The sequence below is a fragment of the Peromyscus eremicus genome, chromosome 18 (assembly GCF_949786415.1).
Source record: "Peromyscus eremicus chromosome 18, PerEre_H2_v1, whole genome shotgun sequence".
NCBI lineage: Eukaryota > Metazoa > Chordata > Mammalia > Rodentia > Cricetidae > Peromyscus > Peromyscus eremicus.
Window position 1 is genome coordinate 29850093 of NC_081434.1, and position 14185 is coordinate 29864277.

Here is a 14185-nt window from a genome sequence, read left to right on the forward strand (position 1 = left end):
ATTAAGGTATTGTCGATGGGGTTGGAGGTATGGCCCAGAGTCTATGGGCCATAGACTATATTCGATGGGTATGCCCAGAGACAGAACATTAGCAATAACTTTCACCCTTATGCTATCCATCTGTTGGCCACCCATTATCAAAAGCATTATTTAAATTTTGAGTTATTGTGTTTCTGTTTTGTTTTTATAATTTTATCATAAAAGGGGGAAATATACCTTTCCATCTTAGGTTCACAACTTAAGAAACTTCAATAGTAAGCTATTGAGTAACACATCACCCATTTGGACTTCAGTACAATTCTTACTTTGTTCTGTTGTGGGTTCTCTAGCTGGTGTGAGTAAGCATGTGTTGTGCATCTCTAGGGAAAAATATTTTGCATACAGTCCTTATAAGAATTATTTCATTATTCAATCAATGTTCATATGTTTTAATATCATTGCTAGTACCAAGATCACTAATGTTAGAAAACAGAAGTTGGCTGACAACAGCAATCTCAAAAGGCTATGCGTGAATTTTATTTGTGTTGCAATAGGTTTATGTTTGCAAATGATATTATCTCCTTAACTTATATTTAAAATTATCATGACCCATATTTTATTGAAAAAAAATGTTAATGAGAACAAATGTTGGAGAAGACCAGGAGGAAAGGGAAACCCTATATACTGTCAATGTGAATAAATATTAACAAATTAACTGTGGAATATAATGTAAAAGTACCTCAAAATTAATAACAAAGCTAACACATGATCCAACCATCCCACTTCTTGAACTGTGCCTAAATATATAAAGGAATTGCAAATGAGCGTTTCACAGGATATTGGAATTCCTCTGTTCACTGCATCATTATTCAGAATAGCATCCAGATGTTCTTTGATGGACACATGGACTTTTAAAGTGGTCAAAGATACATAGTGAAATGCTAGCTAAACTTATAAAAAGCAGAGAAATCCAGCAGTCTGTAATATAATGGATGAACCTGGAGAACATTCTATTAAGTGAAGTACCATGTATTTATAGAATCTGAAAAAAAAAAAACCTTAAGAACAAAGAGAATAGAATAGTGATTTCAAGATCAGATATTAGACAAGAGTAACTTTTCCAGATAGAATAAAGAAGCATGGCTACACATGGTTGCACAACATGGCAATTGTAATTTAAAAAGATATAGAATATATTTGAGTATTGTTAATATGGTAGATCCAAAATGTCCTCAAAACAGACACTTCTAGGAACATGAGATGATAGCTTGATTAAACCATGACACATTTTATATGCTAGTGTGGTGTACATGTTATCTATTTTCAATACATGTAATTTTGTCAATTATACCCAAAAATATTTTCACAGAAATGAGTGGTCCCAGGAGTTAAAGTAATTTCAAGGATTTGTTTAAAGTTAATGAGAGTGAATGAAGGACCTTGTTGGACTTGTGGGAAGAGGCCCTGTCTGTACAAGACAGAATTTCATAGTTTGCTCTTCTCCATAACTGTTTAGTTACAGTAATTCCAGTCAACAACTACACCTTAAGATCTCCCTGGCAAGCTCTGCTCTTTGTCAGGGCTTGAAAGGGGAATTTATAGACAGACTGGGAAGCTCATTGGAGCCCCTTAGTGTCACGAGAGCTTGTTGAATAAAAATCTTCAGGCTGAAAACAGAAGAAGTCACAATGGGAGTTGATGTTTGAACTATGTGCAACCCCATATATTGGTATTTCCTCCTTGACAGTAGGAATTTAGCTTATAGATATTGAGTGAAAACAATACATAAAAACTATTCCTTCTTTTCTTTTCTTCTTTTACATATTATACTTACATTTCTCCCTCCACACCTTCACATAAAGCACTCGTCACTCTCCTTCAGATGTGTGTCTTGTGTTTTCACTAATTGTTGTTACACACACAAATAATATAATTCCTTGCCTTATTCCAAACATCATAACATGTAACATTATTAAAAGTAATTCACTTTCCCAATCATCCGATAAAATAATCACCTACACGTCTTCCCTCTTATGACTTAGGTGATCTTTCTTCAAAGCATTTGTCACTACCTAATGTCTTACAGAATGAGTGTTTATTCCCCTAAGAATATCAACTTTGGAAGGATAAGGATTCATTAATCTCGTTCAGAAAAGTGCCCCTAGCAGGGAAACTATTCCTAGAATTGGGAAGAGGATTACTAAATGTTAAATCAATTAAATTAAAGATACTTTCAGAAGTACACAAGAGAACTTTTATTAGAATGAACATCTGATAATGAATTTTAATCTTGTAATAAATAATTATCCTTTTATGATAAAAGATATTAATGGTATCTTATATGGTGCACAACTGGCCTTACAAAACCTGGCAGAAGATGTCTAGAGAGGACAACTAGAACCAGATCACAAAGGATTTTGACATCCCTGTGTCCTCCCCTGAGGACCCAGGTCATATTCAGAAAGCAATGACATATCTCAGGCTAGGTTTGAACAGTAGATAAAGGAGAAGCAGGTTTGTATAGACAATGAAGTGAGTCAAAGCTTCCCTCATCCGGATGAAATATGAGAAAGTTTTGAAAGAAAGTGACATCTGTGGGAATACATGGTGGATTACACAAATACAACCCACAGCATTTGGGACTCACAGAAGTCTTCAAATCGTGAGGTACTTATTACTTTCCTAGTACACAGAATACCAGATATATTTTAAAGACACAAGGCATGAATAGATTTATTCAATTTAGTCAATATTTGGGCTAATAAAATCTGAGAGAGGCACTGGCACACAGGGGTTAGATTATATAGCGAGATTAATATGCATAAGAACTCAACTACTCATATTACCTGAACTTCAGCTTTTTTCTCACACATTTTGTTTCCACCTCATAGTTCTTATTGAAAAAGCTATTGAATGTATACGTTAGTAAATTAATATAATTCACTGGATATCTTTAAAATATATTCCTACTCCTTTTATATATTTTCAACATGTCTAAGTTAGTGTCATTCTTATTTTTTGTACTTTCAACATGTCTAAGTTAGTGTCACTCTTATTTTTTGTATATTCTAAGTTTTAGTATTAAAGTTGACTTTGGGTCCTTTAAATATCAAGACTATTTTTCTTACTGTGAATAAATGTTAAGCATCTATGGTGGGTGCATCTAACCAAAGAAAAATCTAAGGCCATCATTATGACAAAATCATAGCTGTGGGAATACTGAACCCCAAACTTAAAAGACCATAAGCAAAGAAATTCAGTCCTTTGTAAACCCGATTTTTTAAACCCTCCAGTATTTCTGAAAACCTAGCTATTACCAGCAAAAGAACTTATAACTTAAGGAATCAGCATTCCTCTGGTTCATTTAGTGGTTTGTTACTCATGTATCTTCTTATACTTAATAGAGCACTGGGGATTGTCTCAAACCTCAAAACCAGAGACTATTATAGTCCCTTGCACTATAAAAGACTAACTTTCAAATGGACATTTTGAGAACAAAGAGGGGCTTTGCTTATTCTTCTGCTTTCCATTTAATTAAGGGACCACAGCTACGAGTTTAAGTAAATCCAACTTTGGGAAAGAAAAATCTTTATGCTTCAGAGATTTGCTCCATTCATGGGAAAATTTATTCCAAAAGAGATGAAATCAAAACCATTTTTTGAGTCAGCTGAGGGACTCTCCTATAAATTCATCCTCTTTTGATCCATTTCCCTTGTTGAAAATTCAATCAAAATGAATCTGAAGCCATCCTTTTTACAGCGGAAGGCCAGTTCAGGCACCCTCTCCACTGTTGCTAGGAATCTTAGCTGGGGTCATCCTTATGAATTCATGGAAACTATCCTAGCACCAGGTTTCTCCCTAATCCTGTAATGTCTCCTTCTATCAAGGTACCTCTTTCATTGCTCTCCCTCTCCGTCCCTCCCCCTACTGAACCATTTAGTCCCCCCCCTCGTTCTCATCTCCCGTCCTCTCCCCTTCTCCCACCCTCCCCAACCCCATGCTCCCCAGTTTACCCAGGAGATCTTATCTGTTTTCCACTCCCAAGGCAATTTATGCATGTCCCTCCTAGGGTCCTCCTTATTACCTAGCTTCTCTAGAGCTATGGATTATAGTCTGGTTATCCACTGCTTAAGAGTGAGTACATACCATGTTTGTCTTTCTGGGTCTGGGTTGATTTTTTTTTCTAGTTCAATCCATTTACCTGGAGTCCAAACTGTGCCATTCTGAAAGAGAAAAGCTGCCTAGAAGTGGCTAAGCATCTTAGGTCAGTGACAGTTTCTTACAAAATTGGAAGTTTACTCTGTGTGAATATGCAAAGGATTTTGAATCTCTTGGTGGATGTTGTGAACAGCAGGTTTCTTTCTGTCATATTTCCCTAGGAAAAGGACAATGTCTGTCTTTTACTGTTTGAAACTTCACTAGCTTAGCTAGTGTTAATGACTCCCTACTGAGTCATTATGATGAGAATATTAATCAAAGAGAGGCTGTTATGAAATGCTGAACATTCTACTGTGTACTTTGCTGGGTCTCTGTATCTGGGGCCTTTGTGCTGGTAGACATCGGACATTTTGAAAAACCCTATCTTATCTGGGAACATAAAGAAAGAATATATTTGTCAGTGTCTGGCTTTTCCATCCTGTCCACCTGCCTAAAACTGGGCCATGAAATAGAGAAAACTACTAGAGTTTCTGTCCATCTCTGCACTGAGAAGATGACATCCAGACCATGATCAATTAACTCTGACAGATCCTTCTACAGGAAATATTTTCATGTACTCTAATTTTGTCTTTGTCAATTCAACCCAACTCCAAAGAGGATTGCTGTTTTAAGTCACTGGCTTATATTTTAGATTTAAGAATAATATCGTACTTTGGATAGAGGTAGATATAAGGCTTTGAAAAACGTAGCCACACTTCCAGTCAAGATAGTGCCCTTAAGCTCCATAAAGACAAAGCTCATCTAAGGCCATGTATTAATAGAGAACTTATGACACATTTTCTTCTATCTACTTGAGAACAGGTGTAAAAGAACTAGTAGTGAATTTCATGGGGAAAGCAAGAAATTTTAATTTTGTTTCTTTTACAAAATAGAATTGTTGAGGAAAAGTACTTTTAAGTTTATATCAAGAAAGGAATTGAACAGCCCCAATTCAAGAAACTTGACTCTACAAAGAAAAGACATGAGACCAACAGGTACATGGTCATCTGATGCAATATTCTTCACATTCCAATCTCAGTGGGTCCAGACTCATTAGACAGGTCTTCAGTTACAGAACATTTAAGGAAAGAATAAATTCATTAAATTTGTTCTTTGAAAATACTATGCTTTGAAGATATACTTTCTTCTTGGGAGGTGCATACTCAACGGGTACTGGATGAGTGTAGTTTTGACTACATAACATTTGTTATTAAACAAGCTTTACACTGAGAAGGAAAAGTAAGAATGATCGCCCATCCCTAACCAAGAAACTATCTCTGATTGGCAACCATTCATAAAGGAAAAAAAAATAGTTTTCTCCAATGGCATCTCATTGAGTCTACAAATCACAGCTAAGGGCTGGTCCAATATCTAGACAGAGATGGTCAACACAAAACAGATTCAATGTTATTTTTCGAGATTTGTTTTGGTCTCATAAGTCTTTGGGCATTTTTTACCTTACTGGTCTTTTGCTTATCTGTTACTGTTTCTGATTTTGTGTTTTTATGGGTTTTCTGTGTATGTGTGTCTATTTGTGTATGTGCTTCTTGTACCTTCACTTTGGTTTTTTGTTGTTGTTGTTGTTTTTTTTTTTTACAGCTTGATTATTTTTAATTTACTCATTTGTTTTCTACAGAGAGTTGGGGAGGGAGATAAGGTATGGAGTTTGATGTGTGAGGAGGTAGAGAGAATCTGGGAGGAGATGAGGGAGGAGAAACCATGATCAGAATATACTGAATGAAAAAAATCTATTTTCAATTTAAAAAAAAAAGAAAAAAAACCCTCAAATCCACATATTTCATGAAGTATGTGAATGTGAGCTGGATGTTCCTGGGAGGACATGAGGGTCTGGGAGTGAATATGATCAAGATACATGGTACAGAATTCTCTAAGAATAAAAATATCTAATTATATTAAAATAATGGTAAAGATTCTGAATGCAAAGAAAGAAAACAACAACAGCAACAAAAACCTTAATATTTACTGGGCAGAAGAGGTTACTTTCTTTAATGACATTTACTACTATTTACTGATGTGAACAACCATGGAATCCCATACTACGCAACACTGAAATCTGTTATCATTGATGTATAAAATTAATACCTATATTTCAAATACAATGGATTAAGGACATAATAACTTCCATTTTAGAATATTTTTTCAGACTATTTTAAGTTTATTGGTCATTTGTATCTCACCCTTCTCATTTAAGAATTCAGCAGTGACTACTAAGATTCTCCACACCTCCTTCAGTGGGGTTGCAATGTACGTACTTGAGAAAAAAATGGAAATATCAGCAATATCCAGGAAGATATAAGTTCTAACTGCGTTTTATTAAATTGGTTTAGTAATTCATTGCATGAGGATGCTAGAATCAACCAAAGTGTGGGAAATTCTATGATCACACAAGTAAGATATTACAGACTACTGCTCTCTTAGAATGTGACTGGATCCCTTTATGTGTTTTATAAGAGATATGATTTTCACAAGAATTAACACCATGATGCCATTTGCAATGTTTTATTTTGCTATTAGCTTGTTAATTGTAACATGCAAATAATCAAAAAGAAACATACACATGACAGAGAAAAATGATTCAAGAAAAGTTTCATTAAGTAACTATGCAAATGTTTAGTACTAAAAACATTTCTTTAGTGGATGTAGCTTCATAATTTTTTTGTACACTGCAAAATTACTGGTCTCACAATACAGAATCTATATTTCAGCAAAACAAATTTGAACATATCAAGATTTGAACATATTTGTATTAGGATAAACATCTATGCATATTTATTTCCTGTTTTTGAGGTCATTAAATTAAATTGTAGGGACCATAAAAACTTGGCTGATTTCCATGCAATCAGTAAAAAGGCTTCGAACCATTTGAACATAGAGATTTAGAAAACACTAAACTTACAAATAAAGAACTAGGTTTAATGTATTTGTGTGTCTGTCCTCACGATGAAATAGGCCTGCTTTTCATCTTTTATTAAAAAGTGGTAAATGTTCACAAAACATTTCCTTCATTAATTAAAATCCATGAAGTAATAGCAACAACAACAAAAGAATATTGTGAAAACTTTACACACATCCCCAAATTACCTAACCATGAAGTATTGCTCCAGAACATACTTCCATGTATTGTTAATTAACAGTGATTAGAAAATGTTAATTAACAGTGATTTCATTTGCTACACGTAGACACTCATACATGTCAGGGGGTAGACTGCTTTGGGTGAGGGGATTGCCATCCAAGCGCAAATGCTTGATCTTGGAGTAAGATAGTGGTCCCAGGATCTTACAGAAACTCTTGACTTCAAACTCTGTGGATGGAAGAATAAAAAAGATCAATCATATTTCATTGTATGATCTTGAAATTATTATTTAAAGAAAATACCCTCTGACTGATTTGTTATTAGATAGGATATCCCATGTAGAAAGCCATCTTTACTATGTATCTGTGAAAGAAAGACCACTGAGCTTATATTTCAGGCTACTAAAGTGGCACAGCAATATTTAATAAGCACTAATAAGGATAAATCAGGAGGCTCAAGGAAACTTCTCCAAAAATAGAATTTATTTATTTAACTTTGATAATAAGGCTTAGACATGCATTCAACTAATATGAATTAGTAAGAACTGTCTTAAAATGTTCAGTCTGACCTGAAGAACTATGAATTGTATGAATAACCACATCAATGAAAAACTCACATCCTTGGTATTTCCAGCTGAAAATGATAGATTTGACTACATGATCACTAAAGAATTTTCCATCAACCATACACGATGGCTGAGAATCAAAACTCCAAGGCATAAACCAAATCACAGAATGTGTAGCCAGTGTTGCTTGGTGGTTGAGAAGCTATCATGAACCAAAACTCATACTAGTATTTTAATAGAAACCAAGAGCTTTACTAGAACTACCCATGTTTACCCTGGTTAATTGGAACTTGACCTTGTCTCGCCCTTAGTTTTCTTTCATGCTCAAAGTCTAGTTAGCAATGACAAGGAAAACTCAAACACTCTCCATAGAAGAACTCCATTCTTTTATGGTGCTTATTTACAGTACATTGCAGTGTAACTCCATGTTCTTTCTTTCTACAATACCCATCTCTGAGAAAGTACAATACAATGAAAGAAGATGACTTTAGGCCTGTGTTTGGATGCTATCTCTGCTACATAGTTTGGGAACTTGGAACTCTCTGCTGCCCCCTCGGTCTGGTATAATGTATTGCTTTCAGTGAGCTGCATTAATATTATTGAATTGTTCAAAGCACCTCACAGCATAACACACATAATACACTCAACAATCACTGATATGTTCTTTTTAACCTATTGCTTATTCTCAAATCACTTAACGTGAAGAAGATAAGACTGATTTAATCTAACTCTTAGTCACATGACTAGAATAGGGATAATAGTTTGTGGTTATATATTGCAACACTGTATTTTTTTTGGGGGGGGTCCATGTTACTCATTTTCAGATGTGATGACTCACAGGCAAAATATTTTTAAATTTGCATATATAAGTAATGCAAAAAGTTGTAATTGCTTTTGGCCCTGAGCATATAGCACATGGCTAAACAAATAGCATCTTCTTTTTGTTGAGCATCATAATTAATCTATAGATGATTTAATGTACAAGGGAGGATATGCATAAGGTTACATGAAACTGTTGTACCATTTATATAATAAACTTTTGAGTTTTGAATGCGAGGCAGTTTGAGAACCAGGTTTCCATAGGTACTGAAGAACGTGCCTTTACATGTCATTAACGTTTCTCACTAAATGTAGTATTCAGTGTGAAGAACCTGATTTAGACTCAGATAATTGCAATTAGTAAATGTAATTATTACTTAGAAAAATGAAAGAACATGACTTGTCACATAGTAAACTTTATAAACTATTGTGCTAATAGAAATGTGATAGCCTGAACCGTATATAATGTGACAGTCAGTCAAACAGTTCCAAACCTTGCTTTGGTGGCTTTAAAAATGAAACAGAGAGCATTGTGCTCATGTTATCAGTCACTGTCTCCTTCATGAGAATATGCAACCCAGGAGCTACATTATGGAAATCATGGAAAGATTGCAATGTAGTCATAATGTCCCATATAATTTTTCTGATAGCAATGTGTTTATCATCACAAGGGAAGTTAACTTTTCATTAGATAAACAAGTTCAATTTAAATAGATATATAATTTCAACTTGTATATAATTGTTTTCTATATAAAATGGTGTTTCCCACCTGAATTTTTCATGTATTAGCAAACTAATACATTCCTGTCCCAAACTCTTACTATGTGGTCAGGTTGGGATGGAATATTTTAATTTCATGTCTAATTCCATACTGTCTAAACTGAAGTAAGCCAAGGAGAATGGAAGCCTGTATCAAGTCCAGCTCCATCACAGAGATAAATAAAAAAATAAAATGTGGCAGCATGTGAAGAGAAGGTATGACTGTGGGTAAGCGAAGGGCTGGACAAAAGGGAAGGACTCTATAAGGATATTTTTAAATAAATAGATATTTGAAATCTTCATCAACATCTTTCCACTCAATATTCCTTTGAATCCTCAGGAAAATACTGTGAAGATCACATACACCATGCCAGGGAAGAGAGGTGGTGTTGGCCACGTTAACAGGGAAACACACAGACTCTCAAGAGGTTGGAGAAGATGGGACTATAGATGTGTGGTCTGCGACACACTCTGGGAGGATGCTGGAGAGCCTGTGCTTCCTATATTGCTTCTGAACTTTTGTCTTCCTTTCCACAGTCGAACCTTGCCAAATAATAAAGGAAGCACATAAATCTACATCAGGAACAAACTAAGCAATAACAGATAAATATGAAGAGCTAAAGCAGCCATGTCAATTACTCTCAAATATTAAATTCTGAAAACTTTAATGTAAGACTCTATGACTTTAACTGCTCTTGGTCTTGACACCCTGAGGAACAGCTAGGAAGAACTCAGTGTGTGACGGAGCTAGAGTTCCGTGTTTGAGTTTTGTTGTTCTTTTAATTCATTCTTAAATATGTTGTGACGCTTCAGTATTTTCACACCTGATATAGCAATCAAACACAGGGGCAGCTTTATACTTACTTTCGAGTTCATTGACCTCCAGGTAAAAGTTTTCAAGATTTTCATTAACATTTGGTATGCTTTTAAGCTTATTATAGGAGAGATCCAGTTCGAGAAGGGATGATATGTTAAACGAATTTCCAGGTATTCCACTATCAGCCAGTTGATTGTGAGATAAACGTAGGTACTGCAGCCCAGTAAAGCGCTTGAAATACTCCTCGGGGATGTTAGTGATCTTATTATTGTCTAGGTAGAGAGTGAGCAGAGATGCTGGGAGGCCAGAAGGAATCTTGGAGATCTGATTGAAGCTCAAGTCAAGGTACTCTAGTGATTTCAGACCTTTCAGAGCGGCGGACACAGCATCCTCTTTGAGCTGGTTGTATTGAAGGTGAATGAAGGTCAGGTTGGCCAGCCCTTCGAAGGAGCCGAGCTTGCTGATTTTATTGTTAGTGAGCTGCAGGTCCTGCAGGGACTTTGGCAGTGGACCCACCGACTCTGTCAGGTTGTTGTAGTTTATGTGCAATTTCTTCAGCTGTTTCAGCTTGGAGAAAACTCTTCCTTTTATCTTGGAGTTTTCTAGAAGGTTGTGGTCTAGAATGAGCCACTGCAGATCGGTTACGTTCTCAAAAGCCTTTTCATCGATATGATCGATCTGGTTGTTCCTCAGGTAAAGGTACTGGATGCCAGGGGGCACCATGGGGACACTTTTCAGCTTCAGATCATCACAGTACATGGCGGTTGGGTAGTTGTGGGGACAGTTGCATTCTGGTGCACAGTTGGGTGAGAATTGCCCATACATAAAGAGAGGGGCGTCATAATCATAGTAATGGCCACTGGCACCACTGGCTAACGCCAGGAGAAGAGCAAATGCACATAGATTCATGTTCAGTAAGTGCTTTGAATCCTAAATAAAGTGGAAACAAATTATTATGAAATAATATAACTCCAAAAAAAAGTTTGACTTACGTTAAATTCATCAACAAAGTTCATTTTGTTATTTCATTTTCAATGCCTCTTAAAGCAGTGTCTTCACTGCCATTTAAACTTTTATATTTAAGCATAAGGATCGGGGTGTGTTGTGTTTACACCTTTAGGAGGAAGCAGGTTTCAGGTAAGTACACATGCGCCCCCTTCTGGGTATGGCTAACATAACCCCTTTAGCCCTTGCTTCTGGTCCTCCCTTAATTAGGAGGTGGCTCCCATCTAAAAACCATGTCAGAACCCTACTTAAGGACATTTCTCTAAACCAGAAGAAATGAAAATTAGAAGACCACTGTAAATTCCTCACTGCACTCTGCCATCAACATTGTTAAGGCGCCTCATTAGAAAGATCCTAGCTGGGAACAGGAGCAGTCTGTGTTTTTTCCTGAAGGCAGCAGCTCTAGCTGCCTGTGAAGTCAAAGAGGCCATAAGCACATTCCTTTCAAAGGGCCTTGTTATGGTTGTGGATTCAGAGGAATGGGGGTGGTGGATTCTTAGGTGGATATTTACATTATTTGCAGCTTAACATTCCATGCTTTAAAACCCACTGCAAAACGGTACTGCGAAGCTACCATTTAGTAAATTAATTTTAGAAGAACAAATGTTTACCCAACAGAAAAATGTCAAACAGTCTTGGCTTTTAAACCTAAACCCAAAAGGATCCCAGCTACAGAAAAATAGTTTGTTTCCAACTTTTAAAAATTAAGTTCTTTTCCCTTTTCAATACATTAAAAGTATATCTTCTTTGAACCAAAGTGTAAGGTGATATGATTTGCTAATCCAAAGTTTAGTGTCTTTACAAAGTGGAAGTAGGAGAGAAGAGAGAATGAGAGAGACAAAAATAACAGCAACAACGATAATAATAGCAATAGCAATGATGGCGTCATGAACTGTGTATAAGATAAGTTGAGAGTGTAAATTCAAAATGTTTCCTGGTAGTTATTTTTATGTAACATGATTCTAAGAGGGCAGTCAACAATGTTTCAGCTTTCAGAGAAAAGCTAGCAGAATAAAAGTAAGTTGGAATATAAGAGTTGGTATTCAGAGAACACATTACAGAAAAGTCGATATTCCTTCGAGAGAGATGATGTGAAGAGAATTCATACTCAAATCAAAGACATTGTGTGATATTTTATGTAAATAGTATGAGACAAGCTTTTGCATCAGGTAGGTTGGAATAAGCAGGAGTTGGGAGACCATGCATTTTAAATATATAGCTTAGAATCCTAACAGACTTCATCAAATGAAACACTGAAGAAGATTTTACAAAAGAAACACTTAAAATTCTAACATGGAATATAGTCACAGTGCTAATAAATTATGCCCCCCCCCATGATTCTGATGAAAGTCTTTAATATAGTAGACAGAATTTGCCCATAGCTAAGCACTAGGAACACAGGCATAGTAATAGAATTCCTCATACTTTTTTTTAACACATTAATGATGCATAATGTTTTATTGATTCATTTGTAAGTTTTGACTTTTTTTAATTAAATAGGCATAGTATCAAAAATTTCTTCCAAAGTTTTGGCAAAGTAAAAGCTAACACTCTGAATTCAAAATGAGCTTGTAAACATACAGTGCCTCCACTGTGAAAGAAAGTCCACACTGTACTTTCACTCATGTTTTTTAAATAACTGTGGCCATAAAAGAAAAGCTCTTTGCAAAAAAGAAAAATGTTTCCCAGAATTTCTTTAAAACATGTTCCTTAAGGTGTACATCCCAAACCACAAATCTTTAAAATTAGCAAAACATGAAAAATCAATCCATACAAATATCTAGTCATTCAGCTAATGTTTTATAACACAGAATCTTTATTGTAACCTGTAACAACATATTTTATTGCAAAATCTGTTGGATGCTGGTAGCAATGACCTTTCTCTGCTCCAATACTAGGTTTCAACAATGTAAGCATATGTAGTTAATCAGCAAAAATGGTTAGCATTTTAATTTCTGTACTTTTTGAATGTCTAGTTTAACTATTTTCTCACTGTGACCTTGGAACATTTTAAATTCCCCTTGCCAATCAATCCGGCACACACTGTGAAATTATCCATAAATGATGGAAGAACCTATTAAGTAAAATGTAAAAATAAATGTTCAAACCTGACGTTGAATAGCAAATTGGCAAAATTTCTCTAGATTTTTTTTTTTTCTGTTTCTGTTAAAATTAAACACTGTCCCAAAGAGTCAGCATCCCCTGGGCTATAGTTAAAACAGCACTTACCTTACTCGACACTGCTTCCGTTAATTCCTTAAACAGACACACTGAGAACAAGGATCCACTAATATATGCTGTGAACTCTGTCAGGGTGGAACTGGCTGCCAGACTCTCAGTGATACAAGAGCTGAGGAGGGTGGGGGGGACCAGCCCAGTCACGCCAGTCTCTGGATGGATTGTGTCATGGTAGGTTCTTGTGGTGTAGCATGTGAACACTCTGCTCTCTAACGAAATGCAGGTGGGCAGAACAGATCCTACCCTATGGAAGGGGAGAGGAGAGAGAAAGATGTACTTAACTGGATCAAATCCCCTAAGAATTGAGCCTGCTGCACATGAGGCAATTTTGTGTGAGAAATGTTTCTACTATAAACTTCTGGACTTCTGCGTGTGTGGCTGCAGTTAAGTGTGATCTGTTCAGCCAACTATTGTGCTCATGTAAAGAACTCATAAATCATGAGCAGAGCAAAGGATCTCAGAAAAATGCAAATGAGCAAATTTAAAGGAATTGAATCTTTTTCATCCATCTCTCTTGGATTGTGTATTTGATTCACTTGGACCACCTTGCCTCTTGTCCTCAGGATAAATTCATTTCTCTGCTATGAACAGTGTTTTCACATACACTTTGATACAAGTGATAGCATGAACATTTCACTTCTCAGGCTGAGGAATCTCTTTTATGTTCCTCAGATCTGGAACCACTCAGCAATGTCTGACCTGTTTCTCATT

General features: G+C 35.8%; 1 protein-coding gene across 1 annotated transcript; it reads right to left on the reverse strand.

The window, feature by feature from the left end:
- Positions 1-6680: 6680 nt before the first annotated feature.
- On the reverse strand, positions 6681-13758 carry Lum (lumican). The gene is made up of 3 exons (XM_059245449.1): positions 13466-13758; positions 10279-11161; positions 6681-7499 (listed from the first exon to the last, which is right to left on the reverse strand). The coding sequence occupies exons 2-3, from the start codon at positions 11138-11140 to the stop codon at positions 7345-7347; spliced, it is 1017 nt and encodes a 338-aa protein (XP_059101432.1). The 5' UTR covers positions 11141-11161; positions 13466-13758; the 3' UTR covers positions 6681-7344.
- Between the last annotated feature and the right edge of the window lie 427 nt (positions 13759-14185).